The 19,690-nt window shown below is 39.1% G+C and overlaps 1 protein-coding gene across 4 annotated transcripts; it reads left to right on the plus strand.

Annotated features, from left to right (window-relative positions):
- The first annotated feature begins 364 nt into the window (after nucleotides 1–364).
- dennd2c (DENN/MADD domain containing 2C) lies at nucleotides 365–18,310 on the plus strand. Of its 4 annotated transcripts, none has more exons than XM_026368002.1 (19): nucleotides 365–717; nucleotides 3,167–4,248; nucleotides 5,795–5,919; nucleotides 6,407–6,489; nucleotides 6,674–6,823; nucleotides 7,831–7,909; nucleotides 8,127–8,174; nucleotides 8,759–8,946; nucleotides 9,310–9,419; nucleotides 10,007–10,076; nucleotides 10,843–10,920; nucleotides 11,294–11,434; nucleotides 11,861–12,009; nucleotides 13,218–13,395; nucleotides 13,631–13,672; nucleotides 14,449–14,557; nucleotides 16,564–16,806; nucleotides 17,390–17,476; nucleotides 17,551–18,310. In XM_026368002.1, the coding sequence occupies exons 2-19, from the start codon at nucleotides 3,371–3,373 to the stop codon at nucleotides 17,580–17,582; spliced, it is 2,790 nt and encodes a 929-aa protein (XP_026223787.1). In that variant the 5' UTR covers nucleotides 365–717; nucleotides 3,167–3,370; the 3' UTR covers nucleotides 17,583–18,310. The 4 variants fall into 4 exon arrangements, with proteins under 4 accessions (XP_026223787.1, XP_026223789.1, XP_026223788.1 ...); XM_026368004.1 differs by having other exon boundaries at nucleotides 8,762–8,946; XM_026368003.1 differs by having other exon boundaries at nucleotides 8,130–8,174.
- Nucleotides 18,311–19,690: the final 1,380 nt, after the last annotated feature.

Raw genomic sequence — 19,690 nt, forward strand, 5'->3', positions numbered from 1 at the left:
TTTAAATTTTGTTCTTTGGAGCAGCAGGAGGAAGCAAAAAGCAGCTGTTACTCTGATTCCCTTTTTATGACTAGAAACTGACCTTGACAGGAGCCAGAGTACAGTCACTTTATAAGGCTCACACATTAATACTGCATTAAGTGCAACTTTTGATGAAAGTGCATTGAGCTAAAAGAAAATCCACCTGATTTGAAATATGTATATAAGACTAGAAAAAGTTATAAATGTGTCTGAACATGTAAATATAAAGATTATTATGCAAATAAATAGTCTTAAAATTTTGGAATCTGAGAATTTTAACTTGGAAGAATTGTGTACTTGGCAATAAAGGGTTTTATTTTGGAGGGTCACACCGGAAGTCATATTTTCCGGCTGACTTGACGCTAATTGTCCCGAAAAAGAGGACGAGGAGTGCTCCTCTTTGCTCTAATCTCTGCTCTGTGGCCACTCTACTTTCTTTGTTGATGATGTTAGAGAACAAGATACGTTTTTGTGCCCTGTAAAGTCTATTTTCTAGCACCAACTGACTGTATGGCTGGACTGTCGTTAGCATTTACTTCCACACTGCTAACTTCTCCAAACTGAACGATGCGTGAGAGCGGACTCGGATTTTAGTTAGTTAGTTAGTTAGTTAGTTAGTTAGTTGTGTTTTTCATTTTATCTGCAGGATCATGAGGAAAGAACATGAATTTTCCACGTCATTATAAACTACCACGGGTAAGTCACAATAGCACATGTTTGTGTACATGTTATTCTGGTAATGTTAACGTCTAAAATCAGTGACAAGTCAACGCCAAACTACATTCAAAATATTAATAGTTTAAATTATTTTTGTAAGAAACAAACTTTAACAGAAGCACTAAACTTGTTTCTGTACCAACAATTTGAGTTGCTTAATTCGGCATACACCCACTGAACTAAACGGTGTTTTTGACCAATATTAGCTAACTTTCATAGACAACCCGTAACATTAGCCTAACCTAGCTAAGGTTACTTTAACCTTAGCTGTTGTCGCTCTTAAACAGTTTAAAGTAAACATTTAGCTGTTGTGGCTGGAAGAGAGCACTGTAAAACAACTACCTAACTAAACTGTAAACTGCCGAATTACAGAGTAGTTTGTAATGAGAGTGCTGGATTATAATGGGCTTAATTTATGTTTTATGTAGTATTTAAAAAAAGGAATTACAATTAAAATGTGTATTTTATTGTAGCAGTAATACCAGCAGTGACATTGAAATGATCTGCTTCTTATTCAGTTAATGAATAACTATATTACAGCTGAAACATCCGAGGTGTATATTCCACTACTTCTCTCAGACCCAAAGGTCAAATCCACACTTAGAGCAACATTTATGTTTTCGTTTATTTTGTGCTAGGCTCAAAATAAATGAAAACCTAGCCGTCTTAGTTTATGATAGAATTAGAAACCATTTCCAGCTGAGTGATTCCCACAACCTCCAACAACAAATTACAGTAAATGATGGATCTTGCCGTGTCTAGTTCACCAGAGCTGTAAAAATGAATGACTAGAGACACAGAAGCTGTTCTGGTAACTGGTGATACATCAGTCATATATTTATGGTTTATCTTGGTGTGTCCTTTTATTCCTTTTATGTTGGCCTTTAGCAAACCCACATTTTCAACACACACAATTGTAGCTTCAACTGTCACTTTTGATAGCTAACTGCTATCGTGTACCTCACCTACAACATGTTGTGTCATGTCACGCATTGTTTGGAGGGCGTTTTGTGGTAGTTTTGTATGTATAATTAGGTTTAATTTAGCCGCCACGTGATGACAGTGTACTTCATGTCTTGTGTGTCTGGTTTCTACATGCATGATTCAGTGAATTTCACTAAAAATGTCATTCCTCCATAGCTGATATCCTTAGAAATCTTGATGGAGTTCACTGTGACTCTCCTGGCTTAGTTACTTGACATCACAACACTTCACAGTTTGCGTCACTTGCAGTAACATATGTTTTTAACTGTACTGTAGAAAAGGCGGAGTTGACAGTTTTAGATATGTTTGCAAATGTTGACTTAAATACTGAACACTTTTTTGAATTTACTGTATTTCAAAGTGAATGTTTGAATTGTCTTCACTGAGGTTGAATATAGTTCATCTAAACATAACTTAAATCAGTGGTTTCAACTTGGTGCAAATCTCTCTGCACCATAATTATGGACAGTCTGCTGATCCTTCTTCCTGCAGCTCAGGAAAACTCATGCCTTCCTGTACAACATACCGCACACAGACAAATAATGCTAGTGGGTGAGTTTGGGAGTTGCATTGTCATTGCATGGTCTGGCAATGATTGAGCATAATTCCCACAGATATTTGTACACATTTGATTTAGGTCAAACCAAACAAAAGCGTCACTTGCAGGACTGACTGACCAACTGTCTCTAGTTACATTTATTCCCCAGTGCCCCCCTTATTCAGCTCTGTAGGAATGCAGCTCATAGAGTTATTAGGATCATGAGCTGTGCAGTGGAATTTTACCATGTCTCTCCTTCTCCAGATTCTTCTCAGCCTCAGTCCTGATGTGCAACGTGTCCAAATGGTTTGGTTCCAGCAAGCCAGGAGCTGCTGAACAAGAGCACACAGTGACTACGTTCATGTTGACAAAGCGAATATGAGTCATGCTGGATGCCGCTGTAGAATTTAACTTAATTTAATCAAGTCGGTCAGTGTTTGATAGCAGCGATTAGGTAGAACAAGACTTTAGATTAAAGATTTATACAGTATCATGCATACGGCTCAGAGACCTTAGTTAATCTGTGTATAGTTTTTACCTTGCCTCTGAAAAATGGCTCAACCAGCTTTTATTCCACTGCATAGATAGGTGTGGTTTAAATGTGTTTCCCAATACAAATTCTCAAAATGTCTGTGAATTCACTTCAGCTCAGCAATAACCCTGTTACTCTGATTCCCTTTTTATGACTAGAAACTGACCTTGACAGGAGCACATCCTTCCTGACCTCTTCTCTGTCTAACCCTACACCTTGTAGACAACTTTAAGATGTGTGCCGTTTCAAAAGTTACTCTATCCTTTTGGATTTATCTCAAGATCCTTCTGACCCTGCCTGCATTTTGTTGTCTAACCACGTTTGTAAATGCTGAATGATTGATAAGAAATGTTTGTGTTTTGTCTCCTTTTTAGGCTGAAACTGGGGGGAAAATGACACTCTGCTAGCACAGAGACAGATACAGACAGTTACAGCCATAAACACCGTGGTGCTCCTGTTTCTGCCGACCATTTCTGGATTTATTAATAGCAGATTTTTCTGTCCATCTTTGTGAGGAAATCCCTGATGCATTCACTTATGGAGAACTGAGGGTGAGCTCACACTTGCCCCCTCTTAACATGCTGGCTCTGAGGCTGGAGCAGGGCCGGCGAGGGGGTGGTGAGATTGATCGCCTGCAGAAAGGGACCTCAGTGGCCTGGCAGGGTGTGCAATCGGGGAGGCCCCCTTTGCATGAGCAAGGTATTAACATCAGGGAGAAGATCTCACAGTGGGAAGGTCGCAGTCAGCAAGGCAGCGGTCAGGATGCTGGGGTGAAAGCACACCCTCCTGTATCCCGAACTCTATCTGAGGATCTCTTAGGCAAAGGATGCTCCAATGACGGATTGAGAGGAGGGATTCACACAAAAGGCAACCTCTCAAAACCTAAGAGCTTAGATTTATGGGAATCCCCCACACAAGCTGCACATGGCATAATCAGTAGGAAGTCAGAACCTTTGCAGAAATATTCCACAGAATTTTCAACCACATCCCCAGGAAATAAACCACTTGTTGCACAAATATTTGCATCTCCCATAGTGGAGACTAACACTGCTAAACAAAGCTCCACTGCCAATGGTGACCAAAGAATAGATCACATTGTGGGTGGTGAAGTACCTTCTAAACCTCTACCTCTATCAAATGATGACCATGAAGACATGCCTGCTGGGAACTTCTACACTTCACGGGGTTTCTGGCGTAAGCTTGAGGGGGACAGACTGCTCTGGGAGAAAGGCAGGGAGTCTTCTGGTGAAGGTCAGCCTCCTCCCAAACCTCAGCGGACATTTAAATATCGGGGACCCAGCAGCAAAAACACGAGGCACACAGAGCAATGGGACAGTAGATCTCATAACAATCACTCCATTGTGAGGAGCAGGAGGGTAGCCCACCCCCCTAGCTTCCCACCTCCTCCATGTCCGGTGGCAAAGACTGATGCGCTTTCGAGGCATAAAAAGAACAGGTAAGTTCTTCTAAGTTAAGCAGAGTACAGATAAAATAAGTCTCAAAGTTTTTTATGACCTCTAAAATTGTTTTAGCAGTCCCAGATTAAGAAAAAATATAAAGAGGTGGAATTTCTTGCTTTCCTTCGTCCGAATTACCGTATGTTGTTGAAGAAAATACTGCTGCTGAATGTTGGGAACTGTGCAAATACACATTGCAATTCTTCTCTGCTTGCTCTCTGCTTTTGAATGTTTTTAGGGCAGTTTTGGGGAGGGTACTCAGTCTAATTGCTGGCTGGGGTCCAGTTGTGATGTCACATGACATCTGTTACTATTGTTCTCTATTGTCTGGATGTGGCCTAGTTCCTCAGCAGCCAGGGGTCCAGGGTCATCATCTGAAGGCATGCATACACACACTCTGTCTCATTCACTAAAGGCTAAATAAAATAAGACATAACTTTGTAACCTTGTCTAAAGCAAGTCTGTGTAAACTTTGCAATCAAGTTTATTTGTATTAAAAATATATTATTATGTTTCCTGTTAAATAAGTGTGCAACAAAACAAAAACCTTTCTAAGTTCAGCACACTCAGAGGTTATACAGCCTTTCCTAGACTGGTATGACCAGTAGTTTATGGTGACTCATGTAAACAAACCTCACATAGATATTGCAGTGGCCATGACACTGCTAAATCTGTTTGCTAACCTTACCGCATGACACATGTAGCACATGTAACACATTGTACCAGGAGACATTGTATATGTACACTCATCTACCAGTTTATTATTTTGTTTACCTCTGCTGTATTAATTAAGTCTGGTTCAGTTACAGAAACGTCTCTTTGTATTTTGCATTACTGCAGTTAATGTTGATGTCTTGACCGTAACGAATAAAATAGAATCCTGGGGAAATGAGGGGGAAATTATCCAATTACATCGGAGTGTTTCATAGCTACATTAAAGTTACCTGCTTTTACTAGTGTTATTATAATAACTGTGCTCTTAAATACTGTACAATACTTCCAAACTTCTAATTATGCTGTTAATAGTCTGTTATATTTGGACACAGTAGGACAGCTCCAGAGGACCTCGTGTCATTCATTCTTGTGCATTATGAAATACTTCCACTGGGTTAGGCATTACATTACTCTCAGCATGACTCATCGGAAGCTACTAAAATCAAGCACAACATGAAACTAACTTACAAACAACAAAATAAAAATAACAACTAACTAAAACTTAGTCAAGACAATAGCTGCATCTTCTGTTTGAAAGTTATCAGAGAAGGGAAGCTGCACAGTAACCCAGTTGGAATAGTACCAACTGCTATTTCTTATCTTGGTTCTGTCACACTCTCCATGTTCTTCTTGTATACCAAATGCTCAGTCATTTCCTTTCATGACAGTTTCTGCTGTGTTGCAGAAAAGTGTTTGATATCATCATCAGAAATGTTGTGCTGAAATGTGGGCTAAACATAAGACAATAGAGTAAAAAAAGTAGGGTAGCTATCTTTGGGACAGCAGCCAGGCCCCTCTTTTTCACTGCTTTCCTTTCCCTTGCTGGCACAGGAAGTCCTTTGAGTATGAGGATGCAGCACGTCTCACGGTGAAGCAAGATCCTTCAGGAGGCGAACCCAGGGACTCAGGCCTTTACCATGCCTACTCTGACGATAATATTTATGAGGACATAGTCTGTGAGTTAAATTTCCATTGTCATTTAAAAGCAAGAACAAAAACTATTAATTAACTTCTAGAGCTCTTGATTATTACAGTGAATATCTGGGTGTCATTTCTTTCAAATCTTTGAATTTTATAGTGATCTTGTTAAAAACACAAACACAGGAAGTCATGTAGACTGACATGTAAACTCCTATTGCTGTAAATGTCCTATTTAAAGCCTTTTATTCATTAAAATTGAACAGAGCCCGTTAAAGAGTCAACTAGACGTCATAGGACTTGTAAAGTGAGGGAATCAGGATTATCCAAAGAGTACACGTGTCACATCATGCCTGCAACATGAATTACAGTAGCTTATTTATGTGTGTCATAGGCCTCAGTATAAAAACAACTCAAAACAGCCAAATGCTTACTTACTATTGTATGTTACACGTCACTATATACACTCTAAAAAAACATTCAGGCAGCAGGTCTAATCTTTCACATCTCTCTGTCCTCTCTTAGGTGATACGGCCAGAGACAGCCCCTATGAAGATGTTAAACTATCAACCATGTGTTTGCCAATTTTAAGGCCTCAAGTCCCAAAGGTAATGGAAGATATTCCATATATGGCTCCTTGTCACAGTACAGATTTATTTGTCATTATATCTTTACGAATGTATTAAGGGGTGATCACAGCACAACCTGAGATCGTAAGGGAAGCAGAACTGTAGTATCATACCATGTAATTATGTAAAACTAAGTGATAACTCCTCAGTTCCTGTTTTCCAGCTGCCACCTAAGCCCCAAACGTTGCAAGGATATGCTGGCAAAGTGGAGAGGAAGGGGCTGCAAGCCTTAGCAGCCTCCAGATCCTCAACTCTTGCAGATTCGTCCAAACCAGCTACACCCCGGCGCACAAGCATTCAAAAAACACCTCAGGTAAATGATAGTGGAGCCTGAGATGTACAATCGTACAGTTGCGAACTAAAGTTTACATATACCACTGAAGTAACAAGTGTGTGTATATGTACTTTTGTTTTTACAATTACAAATACAACTACTCTGCTTCAGCAAAAAAGCACTTCAAATAAAAGATTTAAAGCTCTGTAGAGTGTAGAGTGGTATGTACACCTTCGTCCACAACTGTACTGTGTTGTGTTGTGTTGGAAAGAACATAAGGGGTGGTGACTTGTTGAGCAGGAAGGAGAGTACGCAAAAAAGATAGTTGTAGCGCAACAACCACTTCATGACAGTTCAGACAGGACACATGTATTTGAACTTACGATCCATGGCAGTGGGAAGAGGGTGGACAGGGAGGAACTTTAACAATAAGGTACAGTAATAAAACACCTAATACTTGTGCTGTCCCTGTCCACAGGTTTAACAAATGCCAGTCAGGTTTATTCTTGGATGGTATTTGAACAAAATGACTTTGCTAATTTGTTTGTTCCTCACTCCTCTACAACAGTACATTGATATATCAAGAGTTGAGATTGTATAGTTTAAGAGTAAGAATAAAGCTTAACATTAGTTAGCCAGTTGGACGTAAACACGTTGACACTTTGACAAAGATGTTAAAACTATGAAAATTGTCACAGGCTCATAATGCCTCATTCTATGTTTTCCGACTTACTGACAGTGCCATTATCTCAGTGGAGACATTTTGGTTTCTTTTTCTACACTGTCACACAAGTTTGCTGACAGTCCTCTGTGTGTCCTCTTCAAGATAAGCCTGCGCTTCCTGAGTAGTACACTGTCAAATAGTCTTGACAAATATTCTTTCTTGGCCTTAGCAGAAGAACACCGGAATGTAAGGGTTAAAAATGCAGAAAATATAGAATACAATTATGTACTTAGAGGCTGTTATCACAGTTCCCTGTAATCATGATTATATAATGGATGTGAAATTATGGTGCTGACAAGTACCTATGTGTTGTACAACACAGTATGTTAACAAGATTGAAACCATCTTTGACGACAAGCGAGGGAGGAAGAGGGCAAAAAACCAGGGAGTGTCAGCACGCGGTAAGACACATACACACACATCAACATGTCAATAAGATTAAGTTTAGCCTCTTGGTGGAAATACCCAGCTTTTGATGGTAGACACAAGGCCAGCTGCAGAAGGCAAAGCCACTGATTATAAAACAAAGACTGACTGTCTGCATCTGATTATGCCTTCTCAAGTCATTTTCATTCTTCTGCTTTTCCCTAATCTCTCCCCTACTCTAATTCATATCAGCAGAGGAGACCAGTGGGACAGAAAGTGACCCCGAGGACAACACCAAAGGTATTAATGAAAGTTAAACCATCTGTAATGTCCCTTTTATGTTAAGTCTGGTCTTCAGAGAGGCTAGGGGTTTCCTCTCTCTAATTTTCTCTGTTGCATATTCTTGTTAATTTGGGCCTTAAATACATACATTACATCACATTCTACTATTTACTGCGTAGCACTAAATATAAAGTGTCAGTTGTACATAAACTCAGTACTCAAGTAAAGTAGCTGGTGCGGGTGGAGCCAGTTGTAACTACCTTATGTAATCACTAAGAATTTAATTTTTTTATATGAATCTACATCTGTAAAATAGACTCGTAGTTAAAGCTGTTAAACCTCTAGATTTGCAGGTGTTTAGTGTAAGTTGTAGGTACTTGTTCAGACTAGTTAAAGTCATATTTGTAATTTCCGTTTAGCCTCCTCAGGAAACAGAAGTATGTCCAAGCAATATTTAGTCTTATGGGAAATGTGTTTAAATGTGTGGGCTCAGATATCACGTGCTTATTTAACTTCACAATCAAATTCAATATTGATGGTTAAAATGCCTTTTATTGCTTCGTTGTTACCTATTACCATATAATTTCATTGTGTGGCCCCAGCAGGCTCCAGGAGATCAGTTTACATTCAGTCTACACTGAAACGTCGACCAGGCTACCGCACCCTGGAGAGAGACCTGATCCAGCTGCAGCAGCAGCAGCTTTTCCAGATCTTCGTAGTGGTGTCGCTGAGAAAAGGCTCATCAGGAAACAGCTACTCCCCAGAAATTACACAACAGTTCCCCAAAATGGTTAGAAAGAGCCTTTGTAGTCAAACCACCTCTACTGTCCTCATCTCTGTTTTACTAACTGCACTTTCAATTAGCGGGATCCCATGTGACGTCCAAATTTTAATCTTGTTTGGCAGAATTAAATGAAGATGATTCTTATTGTGCATAGTTAGGGATCTTTTGAAAGGTGATTATGTGAGTTTGGAGCGCTTGTGAAAGACAGTTGTTGTTCCTGTGTGTATTGGTACATTATTTAGAGGTGCTTAAGGAAAATAGTAGAGATTCTATACAATTGCATTATATTCCAATTAAATGATAATTCACTTCACCTATGTCCGTGATGGCATATATTCTGCTATACTGAACTGGTGTCCCTCCTTTCAGTTCGAGAAGTCCTCCCGTCTGTCCAGAGAGGCTGAGGATCAGCTCAGGGTCATTCCCAAGTTCTGCTTTCCAGACTCTCAGGACTGGAGGCCTACTGCACACATGCCAAGGTCAGCTAAATATTCTTTCTTTCATCTTCCATTAATTTCCTTAGTATCAGCTTTTTCTGTTTTTGTTTTAATGCATACCTTCCATGTTTTCTAACATATTGTCTATTTCTACATGACGTACGTGTTTGTGCTGTACTGTAAGTTTCAGCATTATCCTTTTCATTTGTATTATGTTTAAGACGGCCTTTTTCCATCTTCCTATTTATATTCTCAGCTGTCAGCTGTAACCCACAGATTGGTACTGGAACAATCCAAAGTCCCCACAGGGATAATTAAAGTTTCATCTGATCTAATTAAATCTTTGAGCACTAAGGCGCATTGCATATTCTTTTATTCATACTTGATTTTGGTTCATTGTTGTTAAGTGTGTTATGATCTCAAGGCAATAACCCACCTCCCTGAACAACAATTAAAAAAAAAAAACACGTTATCTGTAGTGTTAATCAACGGAAGACAACCTATTGATCTACTTACTGTCTCCATGCTCAGTTGCCTAGAGATTGTTTTCAGTCTGGTTTCTCAGTTTTAAACACTGGATTTTATCTAAATGTCATATCTTCCCCCGTGTGTTGATCTTATTATTGTAGCGAGACCTTCTCCTTTGTCCTGACTGGAGAAGACGGCAGCCGGTGGTTTTGTTATTGCCGTAAGATCCTGGTGAGTGTGGATAAGTTAAACATTTGCATCTGAATCACTGACTTAAGGGCTCATGTGTTTGTTTGTGTGTGTGTGTGTGTGTGTGTGTGTGTGTGTGTGTGTGTGTGTGTGTGTGTGTGTGTGTGTGTGTGTGTGTGTGTGTGTGTGTGTGTGTGTGTGTGTGTGTGTGTGTGTGTGATGACATGGCAGCCCGCCATCTGCTTACTCAACATCTCTAAGGAGATGTGAATCAGTACATGTGAATCACAGACCATACCACTTCTGAATCAATGACAGAGAGCAAAAAGAATTTCATCGTTTTGTTCTTGTTCCCCCTTTCTTTCGCCTCACAAGTAGAGCTGCTTTAGATCCTTTAGGTCCACTTTTTAGTTTATGATTTATATCTTCCTGTTCTGTTTTGTTTGGGTTTATTTCTGAACATGTTGTGGTTGTCTTATTAAGCACTCTGTAACTGTTGAGCTGCATTTGCTATGCTGTGCAGCTTGGGCTTGGTCAAAACCTGTTTGTTTTGTTTGTAGATAAGCTTATTGCTGTTGTCATAAACACGTATTGAGTTTAAACTGTAGACCCTTAAATTCTTTGTATTCTTTGCTAAGATGTCCACTAAAATGAATTTAAGTGTTTTATGTGGTGACACACAACATTTGGATCATCATGGGCATGATTAGACACTATTCAGATACAATACATTAGAATACTTTGCGGTGTCATAGATATCTCTCTTGTTACCTGCTTTGTGACATATGATATTATGTTTGTCTTTAAGCCCAGTGGAAAGGGGAAGAGGCTTCCTGAGGTGCACTGTATTGTCAGCAAGCTGGGCTGTTTCGACCTGTTTGCAAAGGTAAAGTAACTTTACCAACGTTTTTATAGAGACATGAAAGGAGCTGGATTTACTAAGATTCAGTTCCAATCCTCTTGGAAGTGTGTGAAAGGTACTTTCTTGAAACTCATTGTATGTACTGGTATGGAATGAGGCTACACTGGAAGATAATCTTAAGCATTCACTGGGTGTGTATTAAAAGGAGAAGCTGAATACATGTAGCTGTGGCCCACCCATTTTGCAGTTGGCCAAGTAAAAATTACAAACAGTAAGTGTGAATAAAGCCAGAAGGAAAAGTGCATGTGTGTGCAGAGCTGCCTCTTCCCTAATGTTTAGGCTTTAATCAATGTTAGTTCCTCAGGACATGCAGTGATTTGTCTGACTGTGTGTCCAGATTCTGGAGGAGGTTGAGAGACGCAGGGAGATTTCCCCAGCGCTGGTTTACCCTTTTATGCGTAGCGTGATGGAGGCCCCATTTCCAGCTCCAGGACGCACAGTCACCATTAAGAGCTTCCTCCCTGGCTCTGGGAACGAGGTAACCCTGAGAGCAAAAGAGGAAATGTTAATTAGTAGTTTTGTTCCTCCTAACCACTCCTTTCTGCAGACTGTGACACAGAATGGGAGGTTGCTTGTGGAAACAGGGATAAGCTGTTTCAGCTTTGAAGGGTTCATGTTGGGACGGTTACAGTCTATACTGTCGTAACAGTCAACAGTAATCAGTAATAGTCATTACTGTTTACAGATCCTAATTAAATGAAATAATGATCCTTCCTATAAATACTCAGAGAATCACTACTTTCTTCTAAGGTGGCTTATACAGTTCTGAAATCTTTTCTCCACCTGCCGAGTGTCTTAAACAAAATTTATGTGGATGTATGTAAAAGTCTGTTTTTGCTCAGCGTGAACGTTTCCAGGCAGACTCTCTAAATGACAGTGACATATGCTCATGTTGCTTTGCTAGGTACTGACTTTGTGTCGACCTGTGGACTCCAGATTAGAGCATGTGGACTTTGACAGTCTTCTGCAATGTCTCAGTGTCGGGAAGCTCCTGCAGGTGTTTGCCTCCCTTCTGCTTGAAAGGAGGGTCATCTTCATCGCTGATAAACTCAGGTACGACTGGGATGACACACAAAACACTCTAGGGTCACGTAAGCATCTGATATAGCAAAGTGAAAATAATAAAGCTAGACAGCTTAAGAAAAATGACGAATGCCAGCCATAGTTAATGCTTCATTGTGTCACAGGCCCAGAGCCTGTATTATCTGTATGTACTTTGGCTTTAATCTGCTGGTTCAAGCTGTGGCAGAGTCCCAGTGGCAAGTCAAGTCACATTTATTTGTACAGCCCAATATTATTTACGATACACTCAGTGTGTTCACATGCACTCAAGTAACCAAGTTAAAGTCTGCTTTCCTGAGTAAGCTGATTTATTACCTGTCATGTAAATGAGAGACCTGGTTTCTGCAATTGGGTTAGAGGATTAGAAAAAACTGATTTCCCCAGGTAGATTTCTTCTGTATAACACAGATTTCTTTGTTATGTATACATGTAACCACATGTAACCAGGTTTCTAATCAGCTTTTTACAAGAGCACATGTGCATGACAAAAAGGCTGCAGAGCAGATGGATCAAATGAGAGATCGTTGCACGGAGCAATGTCGTCTCATTTTTAAATCAAATCCATCCCAAGTTCAGGCAGTTTGTGTTTTGACAAAGAGCTCTGTTGTGTCTCTGCCTTTTTGTCACTCTCTCACACACACACACACACACACGCACTACAAAAAAAACAGCACGACTGTGAACCATGCTTCCAAAATATGTCTAGAGTCCAGGTGATATGAATTAATTCTCTGCTACATGTATACGCAGATAACCTTAAGACAATAACCAGGTTTCTTAAGTGCAAGTAAACTTGTTCCCCAATTACTCATATTTCTCTAAATAACCTTTTTACTGTGTGTAAAACTTTGTGGCTACTGTGTGTAGTAATTGTCTCGAAGTTCTTGACTCAGCCAAGTTGAAAAATAAGCTTTCTCAGATCAGTAGAAATTGAACAATTTAAAGGAAGTGGTATTTAAGAGCGTGTAGGCAATTGACTAAAGTGTCACAGGAAACTGTAGTGGCATACTCTCGGTACTGTACCGAGAGTATCTGTGTCATATCTGGATATCTGGAGTTCTTTAAAACACACACACACAGTAGTAGAAGTACTAGTGTTTAGTAGTGTGACATTTATTTTCAGGGATCTATGATTGATATCCTTGTGTCATATGATCTGTGTGAGAAACAGCTTTTCTCTCTTCCCCTCTTGACTGCAGTGTATTGTCTCGATGTGGCCATGCAGTACTGGCACTGCTGTACCCGTTCACGTGGCAGCACACATTTGTGCCCGTGTTACCAGCCAGCATGTTGGACATCAGCTGCTCCCCCACCCCTTTTCTCATTGGGGTGCTGGTACCCTGCCTGCCAGAGCTGCTGGAGTTGCCCATTGAGGAGGTCAGTCTGGATCCTGTTAAGATTTCAAAAGCACTCTCCACTTTGTAGTCCTTTTTGTGTATTGGTTTTAGTGTCATGTTTTCTGTTTCACTGCAAATGAATCCAGAATCATTAAGACTTCCACAGTAGCATATACAGTAGCTTGTAAAACATCTTGCGTAGGCTGTATAGCTCTCGTTGCGAAATAATAAACTCTTACAGCCAGTAACTGTCACCCTTTCTTCTGTCTCCTCAGGTGCTCATAGTGGATCTGTGTGCAGACAAGTTTGTCATTCAGGTTTGTAATGGGAATAACAGGTGTGGTCCTAGTGGTTAGGATGACTTTGCCTACACTTGTCAGTTGCAGCAGGTTATGTTAAGGGTCACACATAAGCACAATGATGTTACACAGAGAAGCAGTGCAGAGATTAAACTATGTAGGATGGAAGAAAATCATCATGATGCAAGCATGAGGTTGTTTTGTAGCTGATTCAGACATTCAGGTTTGTCAGTCAATAATCTTTTACTGTGGATTCTGATTTGATATTTAATTTTAACTACAACCTGCAACAAGCAGCAACAACAACTTGCTATTCAAAAATGCCTTTTACACAAATAATTATAATATTGCTGGTAGCGTCCCCTGTTAGCATGTATCATGAAGTGTAGTCTGAGGGTGTGGTATTTAGACAGCTACACCCTTTGTTCTAAGACATATTTATTTTCTAAATGCACCCTCAAAGAGCAGTAGCCTTTTGTTTTTTTGCACACTTAATTTGACATTTGTGAATTCATTGAGACAGATAATGTGCATCAGTGCATGGAAAACTGACCATTTAGTGAGTCAGAAACTCATACATGAGTATTTTTGAGCTTTTCCACTGAGGCAAAATAAGACGGATGCATATTCTGACAAAGTATAACACACCATTCATGAATGGCTTTGTGTGATAGGCCTCCTTACGCTTACCCTACCTTGTATCTCACTTGTAAGTCACTTTGGATAAAAGCATCTATCAAATGACTAAATGTAAATATGTGACTGCTGTTGACTTTTCCTGTGATGTCTGACAGCTGGGTGATGAAGACTGCATCCTGCCCAGTAAACTGCAGGCAGCACTGCAGCAGATCCTGGAGGAGAGGGAAGATATCCTGAGACAGGAGGCTGGAGACAGATGTGGAGGTTAGTATAACACATCTGTGGCAAACAACAGGGAGCCATATGTTTGTTACATACTGTATTTCATAATCAGTTTTATTACCCAACTACGCAAGCACACAAAGAATGTGTACCAGTGATATTTTCCCACATTCAACATACAAGAATAAAAAATTAAAAATGCACCAGATGTTTAAAAGTAATGGTGCAATTTCAATGTTGGGAATGTAACAAGTATGTAAGTGAAATAAGAGTGGGAGTAAACAGTGAATGTGGCATGCAGTGGTTTGGTTTGGTTCAGTCTTTTTCCAGAGGGAAGCAGTTTAAAGACTGAGTGACCAAAGTGTGATGGTTCAGAGATGATGGACCCAGAAGAGTGCAGCTGATAAATGAGGGGGAGGTTTGCAACCAATGATCTTCTCAACTTAGTGGATTATGTGCTTTAGCCTCAGTGTCCCTTTTGGTTGCTGCACTGTACCAGAGGGCGAAGTTGTTGTGAGGATGGACTTGGCAATAGCAGAGTAGAACTGGATCAACAGTTCCTGTGGCAGGTTGAGCTTTGGAGCATCATGGAGTTCTTGTTAATGTCTCATAGTGTCACATGGTGGTGCCAAAGAACTTAAAATGACTCAACAAGTGTGACACTGTTGTGTCTGTGTTATAGCTTGTGCCTCTTCCTGTCTGCATACACTTATGTCCACCCTGGATGAATCCAGTGCCTGTGTTTAGTGTGCCGACAGTAGAGGAGAGAGGAGAGCATGCAGCCTTACTCCTGTGCTGACAATCAGAAGGACGAAAGTATCCTTTCCCAGCCTTACGTTCTGCCTCCTGTCTGTCAGGATGTGGATGTTCCACAGAGAGTCTCAGGCACAGGCAGCTTGGAAGGTTTGGTGTGGAGGAGATTGTGTTAAAAGTTGAGTTGAAGTGAACAAACAACGTCCTGGCATAGGTTCCCTGCCTGTCCAGATGTTGGAGAAAGTAGTTTGGTCCAAACGTAGCTCTCCACATCAACAGCTGAAGGAGCTTTTTATTCTTGTGGAAAAGAATATTTGTGGGTCCTGTTTTTCATCTTTCTTCTGATCAGTTTACTGAATCTGTGATTAAACAAAGTTTAGCAAATTCTTTAACTGTTTCACAACTAGACAAAACTAGTTAAAAAAAAAAAAAAAACTATAGAAACTTTATATTCAGATATTCATAAATTACAGTTTTGTTTTTATAATAAAATATTTTTTACATTATAAAGTTTCACTTGAAGGAATATAATGCAAGCACAGGGCTTTAAAGGATTTGTTTGGCATTTTTCAAGCTGCTCTTAATATTAAGGTGCTGATATGCACATAATAACAGGTCTAGGTCACAATATGTTTTCCACAATATCTGCGATGCGTTTCATTCCGAACGTGACTAAACTGTAAAACTGGGGCCAAATGCACTCCAGAGTCCAGCTGAGGCTCAAATGAAGTGCCACTAAACTAAAGCAAGTCTGCATTCTTTAAAGTTTGTCTTTGTAGATTTAATTGCTATTAATCAATAGTATTTGTGGTTTTGGGACACACATAATATAATATACATATAATAATAATAATAATAATAATGTGCGACTCTCCAGCTGTTTCTCTAGTTATCCAGACCACCTCGGCAGATTGAGGTGGTCTGGATCAAGTTGTGATCTAGTAAAAATGTTTTTGCTTTTTTTTTTTTTTTAAATCAGTCTACCAAACTAATGTCCATGGGGACTGTGTAACATATTGTTTCTAAAATGCCTTGAATACTTGATTTTTGTATGAGCCTCAGCTGTACTTTATAGTGCACAGTTCAAGGACTGTACACCTCAGTTCCTCATAGGAACCTTAATATTACATTAAGACCAGGTTGAAAAATCACAAACATATACCAGGATTTGTTATCTGTAGTAGTAGCTGTTGAAAATAATACATGTAGATCTGAAATCAGTAGTGTTATTATTGTGTCTCCTTTGGATAATATATTTACCCTTTTTGTCTTCATCCAAAATGTGACCTGTCTAGGCCAGCAGGCTGACCTGAGCTCCTTGGTGTCAGAGGGCTTTGTGCGGTTCTTTGTAGAACTAGTGGGTCACTATCCTTTCCACATGGTCGAATCCTCCAATGGCAGCAGAGAGCTCCAGAGAGACAACTTCCGCAAAGCTCACCCCTCTCGTGGAGTCCGCCAGTTCCTGCAGCTTTTCATGGACACCCAGATGTTTGCAGGTTTTATTCAGGACAAAGAGCTACGGAAGGGAAGAGGCAGAGGTAAGAGACAGTTTGTTGTCTTAATCTCTCTTCTAATCTTCTGTTTCCATTATTATACAGTGATAGTTTTAAATAGGCAAAACTGGAGTCAAGACATTGAGCTGACAACATAATAAGTATAACATAATATAATTTATTATTATAAAGGTAAAAACATTCATGGGTTTTGTTCTTCAAACCAGTAATAGGATTAATCTTTTAGCATGAAATAGTAATGGTTTGTTTGACATTCAGTTTCTTTGTTGCCTAAGCTATGCAGACAACAAAATTCAAAAGTAAAAAGGCGAAGATGCCAAAAAATAATCCATCATGAATCAGACCATTCTACTTTTAAGCCTAGAGACTCCTGTGATGTTTGTGAAGAACCTAGAATATAACATTTAAATATCAGCCTAACAAGATTACAGAGTTGGAGTAATGAAGTTATGCATTTGAACACAATCTATTAAATGTAGTGTTTAATTTAATGTTATTAAACCCGGCATATGACCTAAAAGGAGGACATCTCAGAAACAACGTGTAATTCTACACATGCAAAAACCAGGTCAATAAACTTCAACACTTTCCCCTCCCTCTCATTCAGGTCTGTTTGAAACCAGGGTGGCTGAGTATCTGGAATCATACCCTGAGCCGGAGCCAAGTGGCGTGAACAAATTTCTTAAAGGACTGGGTAAGTGCTGTTGTATTAGCATTTTACTTTGAAAGGTTAATATTCAGCAGCTAATTGTTTTGTTCGCTTATTAGGAAACAAGATGAAGCTCCTACAAATTAAATAAGGAAAAAGACCAACTCCCTGGATTTTAAACAAAAGACTAATTAAAAACACTTGTTGCTGCTGGAATAGCTGAGGAAATGAATGTGGATCAGTCTGTATGTGGAAGTGAATGTGGACGGAAGAACTTGAACATGAGAAGATCAGTCTCATCTTACAGCCATGTATTCATGTCTGACGGGATCAAAACAGGAAACACTTTTTATATTTCTAACGTTGTTTTAAGAAGCCTTTAGGACATTCCAGCTAATTAACCTTAGTATCAGCCTGTATGTGTAAGTATAACTATGAAATGTGCATTTGTCTCAGTTGGATTCTGTTCAGTAAATTAAACCTTTAAGTAACATTTCAGTGTTTTGTACTTAACTGTGTATGGTTCCAACCTGATGCATGTTTATTACATCTTAATGAAAAAATCACATTATGTCATCAAACTGTAAAAAGAACTTTTGTTTACTGTGCTTGTTTTACATTTCATATTAAGCGGAGGTTTATCAACTCTGATCAGAGCATCTGATCTGTGATCAGTGATTGAACTCCAGGTTAAACCTCATTCTAAATGAGTATTTGCATTTTTTAGAAATGTGTCTTTTGTTCTCAGCTTTCTCCTTGTTAACTGGAGTTGTACATTTTATTTTACGTTTTGCACAGTGTTGACCATCGGTGTACAGTATTTGGAATATTTTTGTATTAAAGCATGATGTATACTTTCCAGTATACTTTTTAAATAAATGGGTCGTTTTCATTTATGTCTTTGCTGTTTGTAATGCAGATGCCTTGAAAACTAGGTTTAAAGTAACATTATGAACTGCAGGGGGCTTTTGTTTGCTACGGTTTATAGCTCTGTTAATTTTTAACTCATGATGAACCCTCTGGATGCACCACAGTAAGTAATGAGCCAGACTTGATTCTGAACCTGTTCCTAAGTCTGTATTTTAGCCTTCGTTATACAAATGAAACTTTGCGTACACCTGGCAATACCAAGCAAATGTTTTTATTAAATTATTAATTTTTACAAAGAACAAGTTCAAACCTGCTTGATGCTGGATTGTCTCACCTCTTTCAGCCTTCACAGGTTCTACTGTTGCTATCTTCCAATTTTTGTGCTAAGTTTTAATGGGCAGTTGCACATGTATAAAAATTATATAAATTGAAAAAAAACTGAAACCTCATTTATAAAAATGTTCAGACCCAGGTTCATCCTAAAATGGTTTTACACCTTTTCCCTCCTCTACGTGTGAACTTTGGGATCTTACATACACTTCAGTTGTGTGTCTGACAAAACTATGTCCAATCAGTTCAATTAGTCACAGGTCAACTTCAAGTTCTAGAAAAAGGGGGTATGAAAACAGGAAGTATGCACCTGACCACAGGTATTATTACAGGTAGTATTTCAGCAGTAGGTTGACTAAACCTCTGAGACTCATGATGTAGAAAAACTAAAACTCACTCTAATGACTTATGTACATTTTATAGCACATTGGGACAAATGTCTCATTACGTCCAGTTTAGAGCTAAAGGAGTACTGAATATTTTAGTTTATCATGGTACCTGAGATGAGCCAGGTAACAGGTGTAAGTTAATAAAAACTATTTAGCATCTTTAGTATTCTACAGCACTGGTAACACTCCTAACATTAAGTGTGTCATCACCACATCCACAAGGGGGCACTGTCTCCCTGTAAATCCACTAAATGAGTTCAGTCAGATACTGCAGATGTTTCATGCACCAGCAGAATCTCCCATGTAATGATTGCATTATAAATAATTCCAGTATTTTGGAAGAAGTAATAGTTAACTATTTAACACTATATATCACTTCAACATTACAATCTTAGAATTGCAAGGTACTGTCCAATCACATATAAACGGTATAAAGCACGAATTGTCTGACTCAGTTTAAAAGGAAAAAGCTGCTGAATGTGAACTCATCTGCAGCTGGAAATGCACCATTTCTGTCTGGTTATGTAATAGTAAAAAAAAAAAAAACATTTCCTCTTTTAGGAAACTACTTTTACCTTTTTGTGGCATTTAAAGAAATCTTTACAATAATTATATTGACAGATTATGAATCTCACAAAAGCTTTTCTTTCACTTTTCTTAATGACTGTAG

Source organism: Anabas testudineus, chromosome 7 (genome assembly GCF_900324465.2).
Source record: "Anabas testudineus chromosome 7, fAnaTes1.2, whole genome shotgun sequence".
Classification (NCBI taxonomy): Eukaryota; Metazoa; Chordata; class Actinopteri; order Anabantiformes; family Anabantidae; genus Anabas; species Anabas testudineus.